This window comes from Bubalus bubalis, chromosome 16 (assembly GCF_019923935.1).
Source record: "Bubalus bubalis isolate 160015118507 breed Murrah chromosome 16, NDDB_SH_1, whole genome shotgun sequence".
Lineage (NCBI taxonomy): Eukaryota > Metazoa > Chordata > Mammalia > Artiodactyla > Bovidae > Bubalus > Bubalus bubalis.
This window is the reverse complement of record NC_059172.1, coordinates 56490090-56517580: the sequence shown is the minus strand read 5'-3', so window position 1 is coordinate 56517580 and position 27491 is coordinate 56490090. Positions and strand designations below refer to the sequence as shown.

At 41.0% G+C, this 27491-nt stretch overlaps 1 protein-coding gene across 2 annotated transcripts in view; it reads right to left on the bottom strand.

Moving 5' to 3' along the window:
• Window positions 1-830: 830 nt before the first annotated feature.
• Window positions 831-27491, bottom strand: part of MPZL3 (myelin protein zero like 3) — a 27095-nt gene continuing 434 nt past the window's right edge. The window contains exons 2-6 of one of the 2 annotated variants that reach the window (XM_006044707.3): window positions 14388-14554; window positions 10681-10891; window positions 8234-8399; window positions 6396-6456; window positions 831-3668 (exon numbers count right to left, since the gene is read on the bottom strand). In XM_006044707.3, the coding sequence (XP_006044769.1) occupies window positions 3642-3668; window positions 6396-6456; window positions 8234-8399; window positions 10681-10891; window positions 14388-14554 (632 nt within the window). In that variant the 3' untranslated portion in view covers window positions 831-3641. The remainder of the gene's footprint in view (window positions 3669-6395; window positions 6457-8233; window positions 8400-10680; window positions 10892-14387; window positions 14555-27491) is intronic. The other variant, XM_025266820.2, reaches the window with a different exon arrangement.

Here is a 27491-nt window from a genome sequence, read left to right as displayed (position 1 = left end):
CTTCAGACCTCTGCAAGTGTCAGGTGACAGCCTCCTAGGATGGGATGTTGAATGGTCCCAGGTAAACAAGCTGAGAAATCAGCTTCATGCAAACAAAATACATTTAAGATTAACACAAAACAGTTTGCTCTGTATCTAAAATATAGCAATCTTGCAATTTTATTTTTCCTCTCAGTACAGAGGGGCAATATAGCCAATCCCTGCTTCCAAAGGTATGCCTGTCCCGTCCTCCAACTCACCACCGAGGCATGTCAGTCTCCCCTGACCATGTGACATCAGCATTTCTAGCATACAAGAAGCATTTTATTCCTCAGAGAATCCCCCGGGTGACTTGGACATCCTAGATTAAAAACTCAAAGCTTTGAATCAAGGTATCTTTTGCTTTCAAGTCACCACTTCAAAATAAGTGTTTTCGGTATACACACCTTCAATCTTGCCTGCATTTGTTTGACTTACACATGGGCATACTTGTTTTTTGAAACTTGTTCTGTATTGTTTGACAAGTTGTTGAATGCTTGCTCTTCTCCAGGACTATGTCTCATGGTTCTTGAGAATGGGTATGCCGGTAAGCCAGCAACTGAGCAAATACCCCCAATGTGGTCTATTTTAAACTACCAATATTTTAACAATTGTTAAAAATTCCTAAAAATTTAACAATCAGCTCTTAAGGTGTGAGCTGGCTCCAGCACACCTCTGAATCTATGTAGATTTTTGCTGGGGTACGGCTCAGAGATGAATGGTTACTGGGTGCCGAAAATCATAAACCACCTCCCTTCTCTTTCACATGATGGCTCTAGTCTTATATGTACACACACACCAAAAAGTAGCCAGAAAGTGCAAAGAAGTTTATTGACTATGATGTGGTAAAGATCTCAAGAGTTACAACGTCTGTGCATGTGACCCAATGGTGCATATCCTCCTACAAAAATTAACAAACAAGAAACAAAGTGAAATGCAGCAGGTAACAGTCCAACACTAGAGTCAAAAGGACGGAGTTGCCTCTTCTAGCAGCAAAGTTTTAATTGTGCAATTAAATGAGAGTCTTGTGCCACACCTTATTGGTCTTCTTACAACTCCTGTTTGGAATCATAACCGAGTAACACACAAGAACATGCAGTCTCAGGATTTGGCCACCAGAATTTTTTCTAAACAAGGACATGAAACATTCCCTCGTGAAGCACAGAGCCCAGTTAAAGGGCTGCAGAGAATGTGCCCCCCAAGAAGCTTGAGGTACCAGGTCACATGGGAAACACAAAACATTTTATAAGTTCACATTTGGTAACAGAATTAAGAGCTCAGTGCACAAAACTCATAAAAGCAATGTAGCCACAAGTAAAGACTTCAGCAGCCAAAAGAAAAATTCTGAAAGGCTTTTAACCCCCTCTGAAGGTTCAGAATTCAATTCCGTTTCTAGACAAGGCTGGTCTCCATAAAGTGTGATAAGAACTCACAGAGAAGCAAAATGAAAAAAATAAAAAGAGAGAGTAGCACCTTAGAAAATATTAAAACAGTAAGTTAAAAAAAAAAAAAACACTTTATCTTCCTTTCATCCTTAAAAGGCAGGTATCCAAACACTGCTTTGTGCTTCTCTGAAGAAAAAAAAGAGCTGTAACTCAGACCCCAATAAAAGGGCTGAAGAAGGAGACTGAGAGCAACCTTAAGACTCTGATGTGACCACAAATCCATGGAGCAGACTAGTGGTCAACTTACTCTCCTACCCTGAAGGATTTCATCATTTGGTCACTTAAAAAGGAAGGGACTGATTCAAACCATGATCAAGGCTACAAAATAACATGACCAGGCATTCACACAGCACTATTTACCTAAATTGATAAACATATCCCGCTGGATGAATCCTTATAACATGCCTGAAAGGAAACTGCCAGAAAACTCAGTTAAAACTGGTCCTTTATTGAATGGGATATAACTTTTACCTGGATTCCTGTAACATCATCTCTTTCTCAAAGAATAAGGACCCACAAGAAGTCTATCTCACAACTAGATCTCTATCTTTTAAATGTCCTAGAGCCCAAATTATCTACTCTTGTTGCTCAAACTGTTTTCCTTTCTGCCTTGAGGTGTCAGACTAGACTGTCTCACTAGATTGGCCCCAGACAACCACATACTTTACAAGTAGCCCAAGACTGTAAGACTTAACCACTGTAGATGCAGACTGACAATCTTGCTTCCGCCTCTTCTTTCTTATATGATCAGAGGTAAATCGTAACATCTATTAACTAATCAGACTTTCTCATTAATGGACTAGATTAACATAAAAGGCCAGGCCAAATCAATGAGACAGAATAACCTAAATTTTTAAAAATAGATCTTGACGAAAAAATATAAAAGTGATTTTTGTACAGCATACAGTGCATTGTGCTATAATATGGAAACCTCCTGAGTCACTAGCAAAGAATCACAGAAAGGGGCTATCCTGTTAAAAGAATCAAATTATGAGAGACATTTTTTGTCTCTCATAATTAAGAAGCAAATTCTATCCCTCTATTACAGAGGACTAGACAGTCAACCCTTCCTGATATGTCATACATATTTCTTAATGGCTTATAGAAAATCCCATGTAAATTAATATTTGAAATAATGTGGTGCAATAGAATGGAGGAACTTGATAGAAAGTGTCGAGAGAACAGAAGAAGGAACTATAAGTTGTGTACACCCTCACTTCCTTATCTCAAATATTATGCAAAAAAGGATTTATAAATACCTTCTTTAACTCATATTTTCTGCATTTTAGAAGAAAATTTTTAAGAACAGCATAGGTTAAAAGATGATTTCATTGCAAATAACTGGTAAAGTTATTCTACTTATCCCCACTAAAAACCCTATGAAGAGTTTTTCTTGCCTCTGATCTGAAAGGTCAAGAAGGAAACCATAAACCACTCAGCTGTAAGTAAAATAACAAATTGCACCTAGTGAGAAAAAGAAGGGAACCCCTCCATCTCAGCATTTCTTAATTGTAAATTGTTGACACTTTAATACTTTAGAAACTCAGTCAAATAAACCACTGACTCCCAATCCCACCATCTCTAAAAAACTGGGGTTATACACTCCAAGCCTCCCAAACACAACTGATGATGAGATAATTAAACCAATGAGTATATGCTGTAGGCTAACTCACAGCTGAAAATATTCATGGAGCAAAAAACAAAGAATATCCCCCAAAACATTTTGTCCAGGAGCACATCAGGAAGCTCTAAGATCCATTTCATTAAATACATATATATGCGTGTGTGTGTGCGTGTGTGTGTGTGTGTGTTTCAGCAATGTGGCCAACATCTAGGATTCTCCCTCATAAAAACTGGAAGAAAACATGTAATACATTCAAGAGCAAAGACTAAACAAAAAGTTATCTACTTAGGAAAAGAATTCCTTCATTCAATTAGAGTATAAGTTATTAACAGGGGTAGTTATGAGTCTCTTCTGAGAGTTTTTGAACAGTTTATAAATACAAAAAGAATATTTCTTCAATAAATAAGTCACTCCTAAAGTCTTTACTGATGACTTCCAGGATTCTCCACCATTATTGTCCAAGCCAGCTCCACTTCTCTAGGAGGCTTTAGCTGCCAGTGGAATGGAACATTTTCTGTTGTTAGGCGACTCTTCTTCTATCATGCAAACTTCCATCAATATGTCTCTTCATAGTCTGAATCCTGGAAAGGAAAGAATAGTAGTTGTGGTGTGTATATGAAGTACATGCCACAGTCAGAATTCAGGTAAAGACCATACGGAAGGGCCCCCCAGATGGAACTCAGCTAGGGGCTTCATTAACAGTAAAATGGCACTGACTCAATCCACCTAAATTTACTAAGTATTTCAAATTTAATATATCCAAACTCAGCTCCCGATCTTCTGCCTAAAACTTGTTCCAGCCACAGGCTTGTACATATTAGAAAATGGCAACTCTATTCTACCATTTGCTCAGGTCAAGAACTTTGGATTTATCCTTAACTTTTGTTCACAGACACATGCAACTCGTCAAGAAGTCCTTCTGGCTTTACCTACAAACTATAACCAGAGAACAACCACTTCTCACCATCCCCACTACCACCATCTTGGTCCAGATCAACACCCTTTTCCCTCACCTCCATTATTGCTAAAGTCTCCTAAATGGACTGTGTTTCTGTCATGGTCCCTCACCACCTGTTTTCAACACAGAAGCCAGAATGACATTTTTAGCACTTAAATCAGTTCAGAGTTCTCTTTGCAAAAACCTCCAGTGGATTCTGTTTCAGTAAGATTGAAAGTCTAGGTCATTACAGTCATGCAATGTTCTGTAAGATATGATGTTATCTCTCTGAAGAAATGTTATTTGCCTTGCTCTCTTCATTCCTGCCACACTGGCCTCCATGCTGTTCCTAGAACATGCCAATCATGGCCACTCCCCAGGGTCTTTGCACCATTTCCTCTGCCTAGAATAATGCTCCTCCATGGTAGCCATGTCTCTTGCTTCTTGTTTTAGATGTCTATTTAAATAGTGTCTCAATGAGGATGCCCCCAACCATCCTATTTTTTTTGGCCACAGCATCTTAGTTCTCCAACCAGGGATTGAACCTGGTCCACAACAGTGAAGGTGTCTAGTCCTAACCACTAGGACCACTAGGGAATTTCCCCAACCATCCTATTCAGTACCATACCCCCTTATCTAGCCATTCCATCTCCTCTTCCTATTTTATTTTTTCTCTATAGCATGAAGCACTATCTGAGACACTATGGGAAATGGGGAAACAGTGGAAACAGTGTCAGACTTTATTTTTTTGGGCTCCAAAATCACTGCAGATGGTGACTGCAGCCATGAAATTAAAAGACACTTACTCCTTGGAAGGTAAGTTATGTCCAACCTAGATAGCATATTCAAAAGCAGAGACATTACTTTGCCAACAAAGGTCCGTCTAGTCAAGACTATGGTTTTTCCAGTGGTCATGTATGGATGTGAGAGTTGGACTGTGAAGAAGGCTGAGCGCCGAAGAATTGATGCTTTTGAACTGTGGTGTTGGAGAAGACTCTTGAGAGTCCCTTGGACTGCAAGGAGATCCAACCAGTCCATTCTGAAGGAGATCAGTCCTGGGATTTCTTAGGAAGGAATGATGCTAAAGCTGAAACTCCAGTACTCAGGCGAAGAGCTGACTCATTGGAAAAGACTCTGATGCTGGGAGGGATTGGGGGCAGGAGAAGGGGACAACAGAGGATGAGATGGCTGGATGGCATCACTGACTTGATGGACGTGAGTCTCAGTGAACTCCGGGAGTTGGTGATGGACAGGAAGGCCTGGCGTGCTGCGATTCATGGGGTCGCAAACAGTCGGACACGACGAAGCAACTGATCTGAACTGAACTGAACATTTCAACTGTGTCCTGGAGGATGAGACATAACTAGCAATGTTGTGTAGTTTCAGGTGTACAGCAAAGTGATTCTTTTTCTTTTTAATTTTTATCTTATATTGGAATATAGTTGATTAACAATGCTGTATTAGTTTCAGAAAAATGATTCTTTTTCCTCTTTAAGTTCTTATTTTATCTTGGAATATAGTTGATTAAAAATGTTGTGTTAGTTTCAGGACATTAGCTTATTTTGTTTTATCAAAATATTCAAATCCCAAAGGGTTTTAATTAGATTTTATCCACTGGCACTATCCACCTTTCTCTCATCAGAGAAGCCACTTATAATACGCAAGTACATGAGAGAAAGAGAAACAAAGAACACTGCAATGAGTAATTGGGCTGTAGTCATCTGGCCAAGTGCTGAGCTTAGCAGTAAGTACAAAGAAGGCTCCAGCTTAAACCCTGAAATGACAGGTATACTTCATATTAGATCATGAGTTGCTTTTGACCTGTTTCCAACAGTACCACATCAGAAAGCCTCTCCTCCTAGGATCCTGGGGCAGCCACGCAAGCCTACCAGTCACAGCAAGTGCTTTCCGCAATTTCAATCAAAACTCAAGCCTTCCAACATGGGTATTTCTTATGGACAAAACAATCAAGTCATCTAAACGGTGATATCACTCTAATTTCCTGGGAAAAACTGAGGCTCAGCAGAAAAGCTCAGTTCCACTGGCTTTAGGTTGAGCCAGTTCAGCCAGCTCTCCCAGTATGACCTTAGCAACACAGGACACTCCTCTTTCAGGATGCTCCCTGTCAGCAGAGGCTGCCTACACAGTCCCCTTCCCTAACCTAAGGACACCACTCAGTGCCCACAAGACAGAAAATAAAATAGTGGTTAGAACTGGGAAGGGTCCCCTGAGACTAAAATGCTCTGGGCAAAGACCTTGGTTCATACTTTGCTGTAGACCTACCTGCATGTCCCCTGCTTCTCTGAGGACAAAGGATTACCTTAATTAAGCAGGAAAATAAAGCATGAACAGTGAAATGGCATGGGCTTACCACACACTCAGCACAACGAACACAGAGCTTCGCCATGCAGTCATCCCCCTCCTGGTCAGTGCTGTAGAAAGAGGACAGACCAAATATGGACAGTCACCATCCTCGGTAGTGACTGTTAAGAGGACAAGTATTGAAGTCAGATGGGTGTAGTTTTAAATTCCAGTTCTGCCACTTACTAACAGGGTGACTGGGCAAATTATTTAAGCTCCAGGAGCCTGTTTCCTCATCTACAAAATGCAGGTATTACCAGCTACACTTAAAGGATGGTGGTGAGGTGTATATGCAAAATAAGCACATGTAAATCATGGACCACAGTGCTTGGCACATAGTAAGTGCTCGATAAATAAGAGCTAGTGGCAACTGTTCATTTAGAAATATACTCAGCATCAACCATGTCTGGGCACTGTCCCTTGAGCTCATGATTTCCTGAGGGTGAAAGACTCATTAGAACGTAACAAGTATGTCACAATACAATGTGAGAAATGTTTTCACAGAGTTAAAATCAAACTGTTGCAGCAGCAAAGGGGAGAGAGAGATTAGTTTACCCTGAAAGAGTCAGGGAAATCCAAGAGAAGGAGAAGCTGCAGCAGGGTCTTGGAAGATAAGGAAGAGTTTTCCAGGCAAACAAGGGAAGGAGGGAGGGGAATCCAGGTGAGAGGGAAAGCACATTGAAAAAACATTTTTTTAATATCTAAATAGGGCTTCCTTGGTGGTCTAGTGGTTAAGAATCTGCCTTGCAATGCCAGGGACACCAGTTCAGTCCCTGGTCTGGGAAGATGCCACATGCTGTGAGGCAACTAGGCCCACGTGCTACAACTACTGAGCCTACGCTCTAGAGCCCATGCTCTGCAACAGCAGAAGTAACCACAGTGAGAAGCCCGTGCACCACCGTTAGAGAGTAGCCCCCGCTGGTTGCAACTAGAGAAAGCCTGTGCACAGCAACAAAGACCCAGAGCAACCAAATAAATAAATAATTATTTTTAAAGATCTAAATGAGTATACTAGGTTTGGAGAAGGAAACAGCTCACTGGAACCAATGAGAAGAAATAGCAAGAAACAATGTGATTCAGGCTTAGATCATAAGGAGGTCTTATTAGACCATACTTAGAAATAGACATTTTAGTTATTTTTTACCAAGAGTTCTTTGCCTTGTGGGAGGCCACAGATTCCTTTAAAGGGGACTCTTACTCCCATTATATAAATGTGTACATGCATACACATACACAGAGAAAGATTTTAGACTCTCTCAAAGTAAGATTTTTCTCCCAAGGTTCCAAGCCCCTGAAATTGACAATGGAGAATCAACAGAGTTTTATGTAGACTTTTGCTACCTTTTTTTTTTTTTAGTGGATTTGTTCTTAGGGAAAATACTGGATCACACCTGCTCACCTGCTTTTGATAATCAGAATCCAGTTAACCTCTTTGGGCATTTGCTGACCAAGAATAGTGCTTGCTTATTTAAATTATGTTGCCCTCCATGGCTGTTCTAAAGCCTCCCTCACTGCTCAGGCATTTCTTTCAGCTTGGTGCCAAAATAAGGAAAAGGAAAAAATAATTGACTTGGTGATTTCCTGTTCATTTGGAAAGAATAAGAGATTCATTTCAGAATTTACCCTCTGAACCACAGCACTGTACAATCTTATTTCCAAAAAAAGAGACTAGGACCATGCTATTAACTCCTCTATCTCTTTCTCTCCAAATTAATATCCACAAATTTCCCTTTCAGCAGAACTGAGGTCAGCCTGGAAGAAAGGAAGGCATGGATGCAGAGGTCTGGTGCTGTCCAGAAAGCACGGCTCAGAAGAGGGTTGACGGCTCAGGACTGCAACTGGACTTACTCATCTGAAACCTCAATAGACGACTTCTTATAGCCAGACTTGCTCCTCTTCTTCAGCCCTGCAGACTTCCTTCCCATTCGCACCAGTAGCAGAATAACCACTACAGTTGAGGGAATGAAGACAAGAATGGAAAGAAGGGCCACAGAGGACAGCATCGTGCCAAAACCTGAAGGAGGAAAAGAGAAGGTAAAAGAGAGGGATGTGCAAAGTGCTTCCTATGACATGAGATAGTCTTACTTTTGCTCCAGTTTCCTTCTGATTACAAAAGGAATGAATTCATGGTAGAAACACTAGAAAACACACAAAAATACAAAGGATTAAAATTTACCCATAATCTGGATACCTAGGATCAACATGTCAGTATCTATCTGCTCACTCTTCTTTCTAGGAGTATGTGTCTCTGTTTTATGTTTTGGGGTTTTGGCCACGAGGCAGGTGGGATCTTAGCTCCCCTGACAGGGATGGAAAACACACCCCCAGCGTTGGAAGATGAAGTCTTAACCACTGGACCACCAGGGTAATCCCCAGGAGTATGTGGGTATGAGTGGGAATACAGGGAGGAGACTATCTGTTCAGAAGTGTAGACCATACTTTACATACTTTTTCTAACCTCTTTTTTATTTACCATATAAATATTTTCCATAAATATTCCATCCATGTGTGATTTTTTTCCATTTTATTTTTTTTTTTCATTGGAGTATAATTGGTGGCTTCCTTGGTGATTCAGATGGTAAAGAGTCCACCTGCAGTCCAGGAGACTCGGGTTCAATCCCTGGGTCGGGAAGATCCCCTGGAGAAGGAAATGGCAACTTTCCCAAGTATTCTTGCCTGAGAATCCCATGGACAGAGGAGACTGGCAGGCTACAGTCCATGGGGTCACAAAGAGTCAGATACGACTGAGTGACTAACACACACATGATTTCTTTACAATGGTGTGCTAGTTTCTGCTGTGCAACAGTGTGAATCAGCTGTGTGTCCGTATTTCCCTCCCCTCTGAGCCCCCCTCCCTCCTCCAGGCCATCAGTGCCAAACTGGGCTCCCTGTGCCCCACAGCACTTTCCCACTAGCTGTCTATTTTGCCCGTGGTGTGCGCATGTGTCAGCGCCACTCTTCCAGTTCACCCCACCCTCTCCTGCTCCCACTGTGTCCACAAAGTCCGTTCTCCAAGTCTGCATCTCTTTTCCTGCCCTGCAAATAGCTTCATCAGTCCAACTGTGACTTTTTTTTAAGGGCTGCATGCCCTTCACTTCAGTAGTGTCCGACTCTGTGCGACCCCATAGATGGCAGCCCACCAGGCTCCCCCGTCCCTGGGATTCTCCAGGCAAGAACACTGGAGTGGTTTGCCATTTCCTTCTCCAATGCATGAAAGTGAAAAGTGAAAGTGAAGTCACTCAGTCATGTCCGACTCTTAGCGACCCCATGGAGTGCAGCCCACCAGGCTCCTCCATCCATGGGCTTTTCCAGGCAAGAGTACTGGAGTGGGGTGCCATTGCCTTCTCCAAAGGGCTGCATAGTATTCTGCATATTGAATAATTTATTAAATCAATCAGCTAACGCTGGATATTCAAGTTGTTTCCAATTCTTTGAATCTATGAGTTATGTAGTGATGATCATCCTTGTATATAAACGTTCATACTTAGTTCTATTTTTTAAAACAGTTTAAGATGGAATTGCTGGATCAAAGGATATATAATTTTAAGGTATCTGATTTATACTATCAAACAGTCTGCCAGAAAAACTATACCAGTATCTACTCCCACCAGCAGTATGAATGTGCCCATGTCTTTTAAATCTATGAGTTGTTCTAAAAAAATAAAGAGAAAGGGAAGGGGGAGACAGAGACATACAGAAAGATTTGAGAAATGACAAGGTAGCTATAATGAACCATAATGCAGGTCTCTATCTCTAAATCTTTGGTTCAAATCCAAATAAGGACTAGAATGACCACTCAATAGTCACCAGGGAATGGTGGAAGAAAAAAGGTCAGTCCTTATCCCACTCATGTTTCACACCGAATGCAAACAGCTGCTCTTTGCAACAGAAAAGAAATGTGCAGCCTCCATATTTAAAGGAGGTACCCTTTCAAGACTCAGGCAAAAACACAGTCTCATAACTGAGGGTATGAACATATTAGGGAAACCAGAATGACATGTTTCACACAGATAGCAACCCTCCATTTACTCAGGGGTTTGCATTACATTCCACAAGACTCTAGTCACCTGAAATGAAAATTTAAAGAAGAATCATGGTGAAACTGATGATATTTGGAAAAAAAAAAAAAAAGCTTTAGTTTGCAAAATACAGAACTCATCTTCAAAGACAATTCAAGATGGCAGAATGTTCTGATAAAGATAAGGTAAGTTCTGCTTATCACTGATCTCTCCACAAACCACCACAGAAGTCCCAGAGCACTCACTGCAGCACAAGGTTGGTGGCAGTTAGCTTACCTCGTTCTGTGACTGTCAGCTCTGTCGCTGGAATATTATGGTGCACGTCTGGGGGGTTTTTCACAGCACAGCTGAATGTCCCATTGTCCTTCATGGTAGGATTGCTTATGCTTATGGATGCATCCCCTTTGTACACATCTCCAACCCAGGATATCCGATCCCGAAAAGTGCCCGCTGTGGTCGGGTACTGGAAAGACTGATAATGAAAAATCTAGGAAAGCAACACCATGAGAAAAAAAAAAAAAGAGTTAATATGGAAAATGCAATGAAACATAAAGCTAAGTAGGTCCAAAATAAAATACAAATGTATAATGGGTTTTCCCAGTTGGACAATTTTTTCTTACGCTTTGTTCACTTCTGTACTATAGGTTTAAAAGACAGGGTTATGAAACTTGTCCCCAAAACAGTCCTAATGAAAGAATCCAAGGATTCTGATTCTCAAACCTCTTCTCCCCAAAGTACTAAAGTAGTAGGTCTCACCTAGGGGCAATTTTACCCTCAAGACATTTGGCACCATCTGGAGATATTGTTTGTTGTACTACTGGTATCTGGAGGGTAAAGGCCAGGGGATATTGCTGAAAATCCTGCAGTGCATAGGCTAGCCCCCCACAACAAAGAATTATCTGGATCAAAGTGCCAATAGTGCCAAAGTCGATAAATCCTATCCTAAAGCAGCACCTACTATCATATGGTACTTCATAGGGTGCGATCAATCTCTACACATTCACTCATCTGACCTTCACAACAACACTGAACTATCCACGGGGCAGACGGGGAAACAAGGCCAAAAACAGAAAATTAAGTGAGTTACTCAAAGGCACACAACGAATAAGTGGGAAAGGGGAGATTTTTCATTTATCCTCAAAATCACCAAGAGACTATAACATAAGCCTCTCTCAAGTCATCTATCTTGGAAATTAATAAAACCCCAAGTCAGATGTGTGATTTGTACTCAATGAATATACACTGAATTAAAACAACACTGCTTCAGACTGGTGATCACATACCTAATTGCCAAAAAACACCTCATTACACCTGATGGTAGGTTGGGCAGGCCTTACAATACAATATCATCTTTCTCTCTTTTGCAAGACTCTAGCCTTTCCTCGTTCTTTTCTTACTTGGTATCCTCCCCACTAAGGAGCCCAGGCTTTTACAAACACTGCATTGCCCAATTTTGAAAAGCAATTTCCCAGAGAAGACACTAAATCACTTCCTGGTTCAGGCATTCATTCAATGAATACTTGTTGCACACCTACTACATGCCCTTAGTCACTGTGTTTAGCAAAATGATACAGTGGGATTAGGGCAGGAATTTACCAGCTAGTGGGAAATACAGATATTAGTAAACAATATCTGTTTACTAATTGATTTACACAGCTGGAACACTCTTTGAGTGTTCCAAAGAGGGAGGTAAAGAATACCTATCACAGATTATCAGCATTAGCATAAAAGGGTTTAAAACTCCTTATTGACAAAACAATTTTTGTTCAGAAAACAAAGATCATGGCATCTGGTCCCATCACTTCATGGCAAATAGATGGAGAAACAGTGGAAACAGTGGCAGACTATTTGGGGGGTTCCAAAATCACTGCAGATGGTGATTGCAGCCATGAAATTAAAAGACACTTACTCCTTGGAAGAAAAGTTATGACCAACTTAGACAGCATATTAAAAAGTAGAGACATTACTTTGCCAACAAAGGTCCATCTAGTCAAGGCTATGGTTTTTCCAGTAGTCATGTATGGATGTGAGAGTTGGACTATAAAGAAAGCTGAGTGCTGAAGAATTGATGCTTTTGAACTGTGGTGTTGGAGAAGACTCTTGAGAGTCCCTTGGACTGCAAGGAGAGCCAATCAGTCCATCCTAAAGGAGATTAGTCCTGAGTGTTCATTGGAAGGACTGATGCTGAAGCTGAAACTCCAATACTTTGGCCACCTGATGAGAAGAGCTGACTCATTTGAAAAGACCCTGATGCTGGGAAAGATTGAAGGCAAGCGGAGAAGGGGACAACAGAGGATGAGATGGTTGGATGGCATCACCGACTCAATGGACATGAGTTTGAGTAAACTCTGGGAGTTGGTAATGGACAGGGAGGCCTGGTGTGCTGCAGTCCATGGGGTCACAAATTGTTGGACATGACTGAGTGACTGAACTGAACTGACTAACAAAACAAAGCCTGCTGTGAATCTTCAAGATTAATCTAACCTGTAAATTTCCAGTTAAGCTAGTGATATTCAAATCCTGTTATCTGATTAGTTTGATAGAATCCTGACTGAGCACATAACTACAACATAGCATAATGCAAACTTTAAGGGTCCAATAATTCCAGCTTGGGTGTGTTTGCTGATTTCCTGACTAGCCTGACAAAAAGCAGCACCATATGAGAACTGCTGCTTGCATTTCAGGTTTCTACCCCTAGAAAATCCCCATTGTTTATTCTGTCCTACTTTTGGCCAAGGAAGAAGAGTCATATAAAGCCAGCCATAGTTTCCTGCCCACTCAAAATAAAGTGACCTATTTTAAGTCTAAAGAAAAGGGGACTGCAAATACAGCCTTGCTTCCCTCACTGGAGCCACCGTCACCAGAACAACCTACCGAGACACCTACTGAGGCTACTGGGAGATGCTACATGGCATTCAATAATGGCTCCTAAAACAAAATCCAAAGCTTACACATTAAAATCAAAGAGGAAGTACTTCCAGTGAAGGAAATAGGATAACAAATGAAGGATACTTTCAAAAACACAATCTTACATACCGCTATGACATTCACATTCTTAATAAAAAGTATCCTGACCTAGGATGTTGCTGGAAGCACACAGAGAAAGTATTTTTTAATAGCATTGCAATCTTCAATTAGATATCCACAATGGATTTGGGCCATAAATGTGTTTTATATGTGTGATTAAAATATATTGCTTCTAATATTTCAAGACCAAATGTCACCAACAGCATCTGTCATCAACATAAGGTGCCACCACTTCCTTCAAAGGGAGCTATGTAAATCAATGCAGATGTTTATACACTGGAGAAGATGCCAAGATAAATCTACACAGTACTGATATGCAAACAGATACACCCACAGAGATGACCTCACATGACAGGAAATGAGCAGTATTAAGTGAAAGGATGTCTAAGACTGGGACCTATAGAATTTTTCTATCCAACAGCCTGGAGGTACCCTTTTTGTACAACAAATCTGAAACTCAAGCTAGGAAGCCAAGCAAAATGAAACAACAAAGGGGAAACAAAATTAAACCACATTTCCTCTGAGTTTCTGACTGGTTTTTTCCTATAGCATATTTGCAAGATTCTTATGTAAAAGAAAAAGCCCTCCATGACCAAAAATGGCTGTCATACAGAGTAGAAGCTCAACTCCTTCTATTTAACAGAAGCTCATCTTCTATTTGAAGATGAGAAGGCCTAAAGTATGCCTGTGACTTAAAATAAAAGGGTTCCGGAGTTGTTGACCACAGAAAGCTCAAGGAAAGAGCCTTAAAAGTATACACTTACTGGGATTTCCCTGGTGGTCTAGTGGTTAAGAATCCACGTTGCAACACAGGGGACGTGGGTTCTATCCCTGGTTGGGAAACTAAGGCCCCATGTGCTGTGGGGCAACTAAGACCACGTGCCACAACTAAAGAGCCCATGTGAGTCAACACAGCCACATAAATAAATGTTGTAAAAATTAAAGTATACACTTACTGATTCCGTGCGACTGCTGCTCGGAGGTCTGTATGTCCAGTCTATGGTGAGTTTGTCTGTGATAGAAGAGGATGACTTGAAGGTGCATCTCAACTTGATATTTTCTCCAACATAACCCCGGACGTGGGCATCCGCTTTAATCTCCAGGGAAAAGATGACATAAACACCTAATCAAAGTAAGCCCAAATTTTAAAAATGTGTGCATTGGATGGAATACATAGATGTGAGTGAACAACACAGAAGCAGTAGGTATCATTTTTAGGTCTCTCATCAAAAAGCCATGGGAATAAACATCTTCTCAGGCAGGCCCAAAAGGATAAGGAGTAGATATCTACATTAATTAACAGTGGGGTGGTGGTTCATCATTTTACGAAATGAAGTCATAGAATGAAAGTCTGGGTAAAAATTTTAAACCTGGTCATACCAGCATTTTTCTAAGACTTGTGGTTAAATTAATGATAATGAAGCATGTCAGCCCACAGAAGGCTAAAAGGCAATGCCACCCACTCCCTTGACACACTTACACTGCAGGAGTATGACAACTATTGTATCTGAGGGATTTACCCCAAATACAGTTCAGCTGTTCACCTAAAGCTATCACTGTCCCAACCACCAGCAGAAATAAGAATTGGAATTTTTTTCAAAGAATTTTATAAATCTACCTCAAGGTTCTATCTGCTTTTGTTTTGTTTTTCCCTTTCTTAAAGCTGGTTAATGAAATAGATGGGGAAACAGTGGAAACAGTATCAGACTTTATTTTTTGGGGCTCCAAAATCACTGCAGATGGTGACTGCAGCCACGAAATTAAAAGACGCTTACTCCTTGGAAGGAAAGTTATGACCAACCTAGATAGCATATTCAAAAGCAGAGACATTACTTTGCCAACAAAGGTCCATCTAGTCAAGACTATGGTTTTTCCAGTGGTCATTTATGGATGTGAGAGTTGGACTGTGAAGAAGGCTGAGCGCCAAAGAATTGATGCTTTTGAACTGTGGTGTTGGAGAAGACTCTTGAGAGTCCTTTGGACCTCAAGGAGATCCAACCAGTCCATTATAAAGGAGATCAGCCCTGGGTGTTCTTTGGAATGATGCTAAAGCTGAAACTCCAGTACTTTGGCCACCTCAGGCGAAGAGTTGACTCATTGGAAAAGACTCTGATGCTGGGAGGGATTGGGGACAGGAGGAAAAGGGGACGACAGAGGATGAGATGGCTGGATGGCATCACTGACTAGATGGACGTGAGTTTGAGTGAACTCCGGGAGATGGTGATAGACAGGGAGGCCTGGCATGCTGCGATTCATGGGGTCGCAAAGAGTTGGACATGACTGAGCGACTGATCTGAATCTGAATGAATCACATATCCATTAAAAGTAAATCAGGAGCAGGAAAAAGTTTACTAAATTTGCAATTTAATGCATTTTTTTTTTTGGCTTGGTAAGGTTCTTTTTATTTATTTTTATTGGAGGATAATTGCTTTACAATGTTGTGTTCATTTCTGCTGCACAACAACATGATTCAGCTGTAAGTATACATGTATCCCCTCCCTCTTGCTCCTCCTCCCACCCCCATCCCCCATCTCATCTCTCTAGGTCATTACAGAGCTTAGTATTCTGTGCTGTACAGCTGCTTCCCACTAGCTATCTACTTTACGCATGGCAGCGTATATATGTCAGTGTTACTCATGTCAATTTGTCCCACCCTCTCCTTCCCCCGCCGTGTCCACAAGTGCATTCTCTGCGTCACTATTTCTGCCCTGCAAATCTGTTCATCAGTACCATTTTTCTAGATTCCAAATATATGTTAATATATGATATTTTTTTCTCTTTCTGACTTACCTGACTCTGCATGGCAGCCTCTAGGCAATTTAATGCATTTTAAAATGTAAAAATAAGATATGATTTTAAAACTCTCTAGAGACTTCCTCTGTCCAAAACCACCCCCATAGATCCAACTCTGAAACCCTGTCTCCCCTAAAATAGTTGGCACTTTCTTTGGACAATTCCCTCTACTTTCAGAGAACAGTAGTAGAAATTTTTCTCTCCCACTAGAGAGCCACTTTTTAGGAAAGTAAGCCACTAGCAGTTTGTTTTTCCTGCTTCCTTCTCCACCATAATGAGCTATGATTCATCTGGCAGGCCAAAGGCAAAGAGAGCTGCAAGGTTTCAAAAGAGAACAAACCCATACACCATCTTGAAAACCAGCAGTCCCTCTGGTTGAGACAGTATACAAATCCCAGCCCTATCAACTGCTGACTCTGTGGTCTTCATATTTGATTTCTTCAGCTTCTTGTTCTGGTAGGAATGAGAATAATAACACTTACCTTAGTAGGTAACTGTGAGAAATGTTTGAATTAAAACAGGTGCCACGCTAAGAAGCCTACCTAACCCAGAGTAAGTGATCAATGCGCATTAACTAGCTTAATCATCCTTACTGCCAACTCTTTAGTTCTATCCTTAACCACCTCAGAAATGCAGAGGATACCACCCTAATGCCAGAAAGTGAAGAGGAACTAAAGAGCCTCTTGATGAGGGTGAAAGAGAAGAGTGAAAAGGATGACTTAAAACTAAATATTCAAAAAACTAAGAGCATGGCATCTGGTCCCATCACTTCATGGCAAACAGGTGGGGGAAAAATGGAAACAGTGACAGACTTTATTTTCTTGGCTTCCAAAATCACTAAGGACAGTGACTTCAGCCATGAAATTAAAAGACACCTGTCCCTTGGAAGAAAAACTATGATAAACCTAGACACCATACCAAAAAGCAGAGACATCCCTTTGCAACAAAGATCCATATAGTCAATGCTATGGTTTATCTAGTAGTCATGTAGGGATGTGAGAGTTGGACCAAAAAGAAGGCCTAGAGAAAAAAAAGAAGAAGACTGAGCACCAAAGAGTTGATGCTTTTGAACTGTGGTTCTATAGAAGGCTCTTCAGAGTCCCTTGGACAGTAAGGAGATCAAACCAGTAAATCCTAAAGGAAATCAACCCTGAATATTCATTGGATGGACTGATGCTGAAGCTCCAATACTTTGGCCACCTGATATGAGAAGCTGACTCATTGCATGAGCCCCTGGTGCTGGGAAAGACTGAGGACAGGAGGAGAAGGGGGTGACCGAGAATGAGATGGTTGGATGGCATCATCAATTCAATGGACATGAATTTGAGCAAACTCCAGGAGATGGTGAAGGACAGGAAAGCTTGGCATGCTGCAGTCCATGGATTGCAAAGAGTTGGACACAACTTAGCAACTGAACTGAACTTGTGCTCTCAACCTTTCTTATCACAGACATACTTATGAGTCATCCATTCCACCGCCTTTACCTCTGCTGCTTTTAATCACGTTTCTCTCTCCTCTCTGGATAATCCAGTCTGTTCACATTCCTCTTAAAAGGAGGAGACCAAGACTAAGCTCACAAGACCAAGACTAAGCCCATCCCCAAAATGAGGACTATTTCTGGCTCATCTAAAACATCCTGACTTTGCCATGCTAAACTTGTCATTCCTCCCATGCCTTTGCAAATGCTGCTACTTTGTCTGGAAAGACTTGATCCTTCAAAACCTAGTCGCTCCTAAGCCCTCACTCCTGATCCAAGATACAGGGTCTCTGTACTAAAGATACAGCTCTAAAAACTGGAAAGCAGAAATAAATAATAAACAGATAATCTACATTCTCCTCATATCCTTTATATATTTGGATTGGCCAAAAAGGTCACTCAGGTTTTACATAAGAACTTATGGAAAAACCCAAACAAACTTTTTGACCAGCCCACTATCTTTATCTTAAAACATAAGAATACCAGAGAGATTTTAAAGTTTGGATTTAGAATTAGACAGACTTGAACTTGAGTTCTAGCCCAGCTACTTTCTGCCTGTGAAATCTTGATTATAGTTACCTAACCTGTTCCAGACTCAACTTTCTCACTCTAAGTGGGAATAAAAAAAAAGACCTACTTCACTGAGTCACTGGGAGGATCTAATAAGATTAAAGAAGGTAACACATAAAATGTTTAGCATAGAACCTGAAATTGAAACTTTCAATAAATGCTATTATCATTAAAATGAACACCACAAAGATTCAAAAACCTTCAGGAATTTTCTATAACATAAAATATAACATAAAATCTAAATAGTGCCAATCTGGCCTCCTTCTGCTACTGTACCCACTACCCATCCCATTCCCTTCACTATGCCCAAAATGTCCTACCATTTCCCAAATTTACTATATCCTTCATGCCACTGTGACTTTCATTGACTATGTCTTTGTCTAGAATGCTCTCCCCATCCCTACCAAACCTGCCTGGGTTGTTCCCACAACACCACATCCCCCACACCCTTCAAAACTCAGCTCAAATATCAGCTCCCTTACAATGCCCTCCCAAGTTCTCTGATGCAGTTTATTATTTTTTTCAATTTTCACATAATATTTAGCATATAGTGCTACTCAAGCACATATACCACTGTCTGTACTCAATTTGTAAAGATAATTTCCTCCATTAAATAGAAGTAACTTAAGGGCAAAATTCAGAGGAAGAGAAGCAAAGAGAGACTGACAGAAAGAGGTGGACAGGTCACCAAAGTTCTCATCTAGCAACAAAGTGTGCTTATTAGTCCCTCACTCTCCTCCTTTCCCATTTTTATAGTATTTTCAACATTTTTAAGCCTCCTAGACACCTATCTTTCCTTTGCACTGATTCAGGAAAAACAGCCTAAATGACCACTTCTAGACTATAGCTGGTATCTACTGAAGGAAAAAAATCACACCGTTGCACAAATAGTTACCATAAGAAACTCATGAATTCCATCACAGCTAAGCCTTTAATGAGGCAAGATGACATTTTTTTTTAATTATCTAGATTTTTTTTTTTTTTTTTTTTTTGACACACTGCACAGCATGTGGGATCTTAGTTCCCTGACCAGGGATCAAACACACACTCCCTGCCCAGAGTCTTAAGCACTGGACCACCAGGGAAGTCCAAAGTTATGACGACTCTTTAACCAGCCTTGGTCAGCTCCTCTGACTTCTCAAACTTTGCCATTCTCTTTTATCCCCTGTACAACCTATAAACACCTCATTCTCAAAAGAAAACATCTCTCTTCTTCAAGAAACTTGAAGCAATACAAACTGCTTAGTCACACACCTTCCTGTGTCTGTACCCATGCCTACCTCCAATCTGAAAGGGTGTGGTGTCCCTTTTTCTATGCAAGGTCAAGCCCTTCTTCTCTGCCTGAATTCCTCCCTTCCAAGCCCTGCTCCAGAAAAAACAAACAAAAACAAAAACCCTCTCAATATCTTCAGCTTACCCCTTTCAAGAAGGGCTGTCTCTTCCCTCAGCTTCTAAAAACATAGGAGTCTCTCTCATCTAGAAAAACAAATATATAACTATTGTTACAGTATTACAGTTTCCTTAAGCCTGTCATACTATTCATTACCAACCACTGCCCTCTCTTTCCTAAGCCAAGTTTGGGCAAGAGTTCTCTACATCTAACATCTCCCTTTCTTTCCTGCCTATCCACTCCTGGACCCCTACAGCACAACCTGGACTCCACTACCACTTTTAATAAAAGGTAGTATTATCTTAAACCTGAAAAATCCAAGGGATCAAAACTGACTTTTCTCTCCTGACTTTACTGGCTCCCTCTGCAAGAGTGACCATTTGCTCCATGACCTTCTCTGTCTCAAAGTTTCCTGGATGATACTCTCACTCATTCAATCATTCTTCAAACATAGATTTATTGAGCATCTGTTTTGTGCCACCCTCTGAGTTTGAGATTAAATGTGAACAAAGTACATATACTCCCTATTTTGGAGTTTAAAATGCAGCAGAAGGGGACTTCCCTGGTGGTCCAATGGCTACAACTCCACACTCTGGGGTTTGATCCCTGATCACCCCACTCCAGTACTTTTGCCTGGAAAATCCCATGGACAGAGGAGCCTGGTAGGCTGCAGTCCATGGGGTCACTAAGAGTCAGACACGACTGAGCAAGTTCACTTTCACTTTTCACTTTCATGCTTTGGAGAAGGAAATGGCAACCCACTCCAGTGTTCTTGCCTGGAGAATCCCAGGGACCAGGAGCTTGGTGGGCTGCCGTTTATGGGGTCAGACAGAGTCGGACACGACTTTAGTGACTTAGCAGCAGCAGCAGCAGGAAACTAGATCCCACGAGCTGCAACAAAAGATCTCACATGCTACAACTAAGACCAAGTATAGCCAAATAAACAAATTTTTTTTTAAATGTAGCAGAAGTTCAATATACTAATCAAATAATCATAAAGACAAATGTATAATTACAAACTCTGATAAGCACTACATGGAAAAGACAAAGAGAGTGCTATGAGAACTATATCAGTTATGACAGGGGAGTAGGGAGTGGTTAATGAAAGTTTCCCTGAAAAGGTTACTTTTGGGTTGAGTTCTGAAGGAAGGGTAACAACGTGAGGAGACTGGGAGCATTCCAGGCAGAGAATTCTGCATATGCAAAGGTCCTGTGCCAGAAAGAGGACAGTCAGTCAGGGAACAGAAAGAAAAGCAGAATGGCAACAACACAAAAGCACAAGAGAGAAGAAGGAGACGTGACTAGGAGGTAAGCAGAAACCAGATTAGGGTCCTTATTCTCCGAGTAATGGGAAGTCGTGCTTTCAAAGTGGAAAATACTTAAGTATGGGACGGAAGTGAGAAGGGGCATGATGAAGTTTGCATTTTTAAAACTTCACTCTAGGGAAGACACTTAGAGTGAGCCGAGTATATATAAAGAAATAACCTAAGAAGCTACTTAAATAGTCAAAGGGGGAAATAAGGAAAGCTTGAACTAACTTGGTGGCAGTGGACGTGGAGAGAACTCAGAAGACAACAGTACTTACAACGTAAAACCAGCAAGAGCTGGTGACAGGTCATATGTGAAATGTTTGGGGAAAAGAAATATCAAGGGTAACTCCCAAGTTTATGTCTTGGTGATACCATTCACTGACACAGGGAAGACTAGAAAAGTACCAGGCTCGGCAGGAAAGAAAATGAGTTTGATTTTGGATAAGTTTAAGGTGACTTTGAGATATCCAAGGGATAATATCAGGGGGTTGGGGGTGGGGAGGCAGTTGATTTAGGGCAGGGGTCAGCAAACTATGGACCATGGGCCAAATCTAGCCCACATCAAGCTTTTTTTAATCATCAATTTGCTTTATTTATTAGGATTGCAAAATGGTTATATTCTATACTATTCTCTACATTCTTTTTTTAAAACTTTTATTGTTGATTTACAATGTTGTGCTAGTTTCTGCTGTACAGCAAAGTGAATCAGTTATACATATCAGATCAGATCAGTCGCTCAGTCATGTCCGACTCTTTGCGACCCCATGAATCGCAGCACGCCAGGCCTCCCTGTCCATTACCAACTCCTGGAGTTCACTGAGACTCACGTCCATCGAGTCAGTGATGCCATCCTCTGTCGTCCCCTTCTCCTCCTGCCCCCAATCCCTCCCAGCATCAGAGTCTTTTCCAATGAGTCAACTCTTCGCATGAGGTGGCCAAAGTACTGGAGTTTCAGCTTTAGCATCATTCCTTCCAAAGAATACCCAGGGCTGATCTCCTTCAGAATGGACTGGTTGGATCTCCTTGCAGGTATCTATTTTTTTAGATTCTTTTCCCACATAGGTCATTACAGAATATTTAATAGATTCCCCCGTGATACCCAGTAGATCCTTATTAGTTATCTATTTTATATATAGTAGTGTGTATCATAACATCTTTTTATAGATACATTTTTATTCAAACACAGCCAGCTCCATTTATTTATGTATTGTGTAGGGATCCCTTTGTGCTACTCCAACAAAATTGAATAGTTGCAACAGAGATTATGTAGCCTACAAAGCCTAAAATACTATCTGACCCTTTACAAAAGTTTGCCAATCCTGGTTTATACCAAAGAAGAAATATGGATTAGAGCTATAAAATCAGAATCTCATTAGTCTCCCTCCAACCAAATCGCCACACTGTGTTACATATACATACACACGTACACACTCCACTTCTCTGAGAGTTTCTATCAAATTTATTTCTAAGGCTCCTTTGTTCCTACCCCATCTCTTAAACATTGGTATTGCTCAGAGTTCACCCTGAGCCCATGGTCCTTCTTTCAACATGTTCTCTTTAGACAACCTTATCCAGTTTTACAGATTTCACAACCACCAATGGGCTAATGATTCCCCAAAGTATGTCGCTTGCCATGACCTGCCTCTGAGTGTCCAACTATTACAGGATATACTCACTTGACTATCACCACCACAGGACTCTAACCTGAAGGCAGTGAACTCTCGCTTGTTACCAGCTCAATACCCATTCCTTTCCTCATCTCCTTTCCTCACGATACCCAGATTTTCTCGGGATATCCACCTTTCCCACATAGCCCAAGAGCTTGCAGGCCTCTGTCAGGGTCCAGGCAGGAAACAGAAGGCAGAGTCAGCTAAGACTTTAAAAAGTGTATGGGCCACTTTTCAGAGGGACTTTTCTCAGGGTCAGGGTCAGGTCTAACTCTTATCCGTCTTTCTCAGGGTCAGATCCCCAACGAAGGCACAAAGTCTTTACCACTCCAGTCCTGAGGGGCAAAGGGAGGAAATGGTGTTACTGCAGCCTGGTAAGAGGTGGATGTGTGGGCCATTTGACAGAAGCTGTAGCCACAGTAGAACACAGCCACTATCAACCATGGCACCATGACAGGGAGGGAGTATGGAAGAAAACTGTCTTTCTCCTCCTGCCTTCCAATCTCCTGCCAATGCCTCCCATTGACCAAACCTAATTGGAAGCCAGAGGATGGGAGCCTGGATGATGCAGTTTATAGGTTAGCTTTCCGAGGAGTAGGAAAAACAGAGAAGAAAAGTGAATGGATTTGGTGAGAGAAGAGCAAATTAAGAATAAATAGACCCTACTCCCAGCTTCCCCGGTGGCTCAGAGGTTAAAGCATCTGCCTGCAATGTGGGAAACCTGGGTTCGATCCCTCCGTTGGGAAGATCCCCTGGAGAAGGAAATGGCAACCCACTCCAGTATTCTTGCCTGGAGAATCCCATGGATGGAGGAGCCTGGTGGGCTACAGTCCACAGGGTCGCAAAGAGTCGGACACGACTGAGCGACTTAACTTTCACTTTAACTTTCACTCCCAGCTCTGGATGGTGCCTCAGACTGGCCTAAACCAATCATTACATCCAGAGGTGTGCTGGTGAAAAACTAAAAATAGAAAACCCAAGCGTGTAGGGTTTCACAGTTTTCTGTGGTACAGATACTCCCACCATGGCCATTTTCAAGCTACAAATGCAAAGTCTGTGAATGCCGAGTTAGGAAGACACGTGCATGATCAACTCTTGAAAGCCAGTAGGAACTAGATCCAGCACACCATCCTCCTGACCACAGAGATATATCTGGGGTCAACATGGGATTTAGGTTAATCTAATCACATTTGTTTGGAAAATTACTTAATACCGCCATCCCTTGTTTATGTTTCTATGTCTGGAATTTTTCCTTACTCTCTTTCTCTATTGTTGTTGTGTTAGTAGTTCAGTCCTGTCCAACTCTTGGTGATCCCATGGACTGTAGCCCACCAGGCTCCTCTGTCCATGGGGTAGCCAGTCCCTTCTCCAGGGGATCTTCCCAACCCAGGGAGCGAACCTGGGTCTCCTGCATTGCAGGAAGATTCTTACCATTTGAGCCACCAAGGAAGCTCCATTTTCTATTCTTCAAGATCTAACTCTTATCTGTCTTTCAAGATTTAATTTTTGAGACACCTCCAGTAAGTCTTCCCTGTATCGTCTTAGCAGATTAAGGGCACCTCCTCTGTGATGTCATGGTTTCTAGTGCATTTTGCTCTTAGTACTAGATTCTAAAATAATCTGTTGACTTGTCTGTCTTATTCAATAGATCCTAAACTCATCCAAATGGAACCTAGCATATTATGGATGCTCAGTAATATTTATTCAATGGAAAAAACCCAAGAGTTTCCTTTTACAAAATGAAAATTGCTATAAAGTAAGCATAAAAATGACAAGTTCTGAGCAAATTTTGATTACTTAATTATAGTAAGCACACCTTCAATAAAACTACCTACTAGAAACTTCTTTCTTCTTTATATAAACTCCATATTCATGAACATAATTTTGCAACAAAGCAATCAATATGTAAAGTCACTTTCAGTTCAGTTCAGTCACTCAGTCGTGTCCAACTCTTTGCGACCCCATGAATTGCAGCACGCCAGGCCTTACTGAACTTAAGCAGGTCTTCAATGTATAGTTACAGAAAAGTAACCATCTTATCCATGGTGAACTAAACAAACCTACACTAACATTTAGTTCCCCTGGAGGAGAAGGTAGAAAGCCTGAAAGGAGGCATGAGGAAAGTTTCTGGGAAGTCAGTAACAACCTGCATCCTGATTTTGGCTCTGGTTAGCTAACCAGGCATGCTCAGTTTCTCAAAATTCACTAAGCTGTACACTTATGACAAGGGCAATTTCCTCTACATGTTTTACTGAAATTAAAAGTATTCTAAAATCACTGGATATAAAATAATTCATCTCTTCCACTCAAAAAAAAAATGAGAAAAAAAATAAATCCAAAGTTACCTTCATTCAGAAACTTTCACCCTAGGCCTAATGTGCTAATGGATATTTATCTTTTCCCCAGAAAGAAAAGGGTTTTCCAGGTGGTACTAGTGGCAAAGAAATTGCCTGCCAGTGCAGGAGACATGAGATGCTGATTCAATCTCTGGGTTGGGAAGATCCCCAGGAGGAAGGCATGGCAATCCACTCCAGTATTCTTGCCTGGAAAATCCCATGGAGAGGAGCCTGGCATGCTACAGCCCATAGGATTCCAGAGTCAGACATGACTGAAGTGACTTAGGACACATGCAGAGGGAAAAGCATTTTGCCAGGTAAAAATAGCCAACAACAGAAGTAATATATAAATTAAAAAAATTTTTTTATCTGGGAAGAAAACAAGAAAATCATATTTAAGCATACGTAATTTTATACATGGAAGAAATGGGGGGAAATTATAAAACTCCCAATTTTATACACCCAATTTTCCAAAATACAAATCTGTCAAACTTTGATTCATAAAATTGTACACTTAGATGGAAAAGAGAAAAGGATTAAGCTCTAGGAGTCTTAATCCACTGGTTCTACATATTTGGGCTTCCTTGGTGGCTCAGACAGTAAAGAATCCGCCTGCCAAGCAGGAGACTTCGGTTCAGTCTCTGAGTCGGGAAGATGCACTGGAGAAGGAAATGGCAACCCACTCCAGTATTCTTGCCTGGAGAATCCCATAGACAGAGGAGCCTGGTAGGCTATTACAGTCCATGGGGTCGCAAACAGTCGAACACGACCAAGCAACTAAACATCAACAACAAAAACATGAAAAGGCAAGGCAAATAACTTGGAATGAAACCAAAGTCTATTACCTTATAGACTCAAAAGTAAGAACTCCCAAAAATAGATGAACCTTGAAAACACACTAAGTGGAAAAAAAAAAAAACCTAGTTACAAAAGAACACATATTGTACAAGTCCAATTCTATGAAATATCCAGAATAGGCAACCACAGCAGTAGAAAATAAATTGGTGTTTGCCAGGACCAGAGGAGTGGGAAGAATAAGGCATGACTATTAATGACTATGCAGTTTCTCTTTGAGATGATGCAAATGTTATAAAATTGTCATAATAATTGCACAACTGTAAACAATACACTTTATTTTTCTTTTTTGGCTGCACTGCACAGCATGCAGAATCTTAGTTCCCTATTGTGCTCGTGCTCAGTTGTGTTCAACCCTTTGTGATCCTATGGGCTTTAGCCCACCAGGCTCCTCTGTCCATGGGATTTTCCAGACAAGAATGCTGGAGTGGGGTGCCATTTCCTCCTCCAAGGGATCTTCCCAACCCAGGGATAGAACTTGAGCCTTGCGTCTCCTGCACTGCAAGTAGATTCTTTAGCACTGAACCACCACCAGAGACCAAACCCCTGCCACCTGCAGTGGAAGCAAGGAATCCTAACCACTGGACCATCCCCAAATTCCCTGAATGGCACACTTTAAATAGGTGAATCATTTGGCACATGAACTATATAACTATATCTCAATAAATCTGTTTTGGTTTTTCTTTTTTTTTTTCAAGGCAAAAGATAAATCAACAAGTATATACAGATCATAAACTCAACTTTGAACGCTTGGATTTTTTTGGCCTGCTGAATTGATGGATGTTTTTTAATGTGAAATGACTTCAAGTTTGTGAAATCACCCACTATTTCTAGAATTTTTTTTTCCAATAGGGTAATATTTGAACATTTGTGTGAGAGAGAAAAAGAGGGAGACAGGAAACCAGGATTATTTAGAGTGACAGCAATTCAGCCTAAATAGTATATTGCAAAATAATTTAGCTGAAAAGCTGGGAGGGATCAGGGAGTGTCCTGGCGGCACAAATACTAGTCATCATCAAATAAATAAAAACTCCCTAGCCCTACCTGCTGAGACTTACAACACCTGAAGCCTTTATGTCAAAGGTCCTCTTCAGAAATTCCCACAGGGAAATTTTTTACAAAGTTAACAATTCACTCTAATGCTAGCTCTACTAACATATGATTTCCTGGGGAAGACAAACACATACATACACAAAAATCCAGGAAATAATTGCACCCTAGATGAAGGGAATTAGGTTGACTGAAATTTATGCAACTTGAAAACTGCATGAAAGCAAAACTTACCCAAATTTTAATATTATGTCATAGAGTGAATATTAACTGATATTTAATTAAAATTTTAACAGAATTGACATTCCCTATCTTCTTTAAAAAAAAAAAGAAACTTATTAAAATACTAAAGCAGTTGCTTTTCCTCAACAAATGCATCACTATCACGAGATCAAAGCACATCCTTTCTGCGGCTAATAAATGTTTTACTTCCTAGGCCCTGACAATCTCTTACAAAAAATAAAATTGCCAACAATCATGAATTTACTGCCCCAAAATTACTGGGACAAACTGCTGAAGACTAGAACTGTTCTCTCCTAAGCAGGGGATAAGGCCCACAAAACCACAGCGGAGTCAACCGTTGATAACTCATCACGAGATAATGCCTGGTGC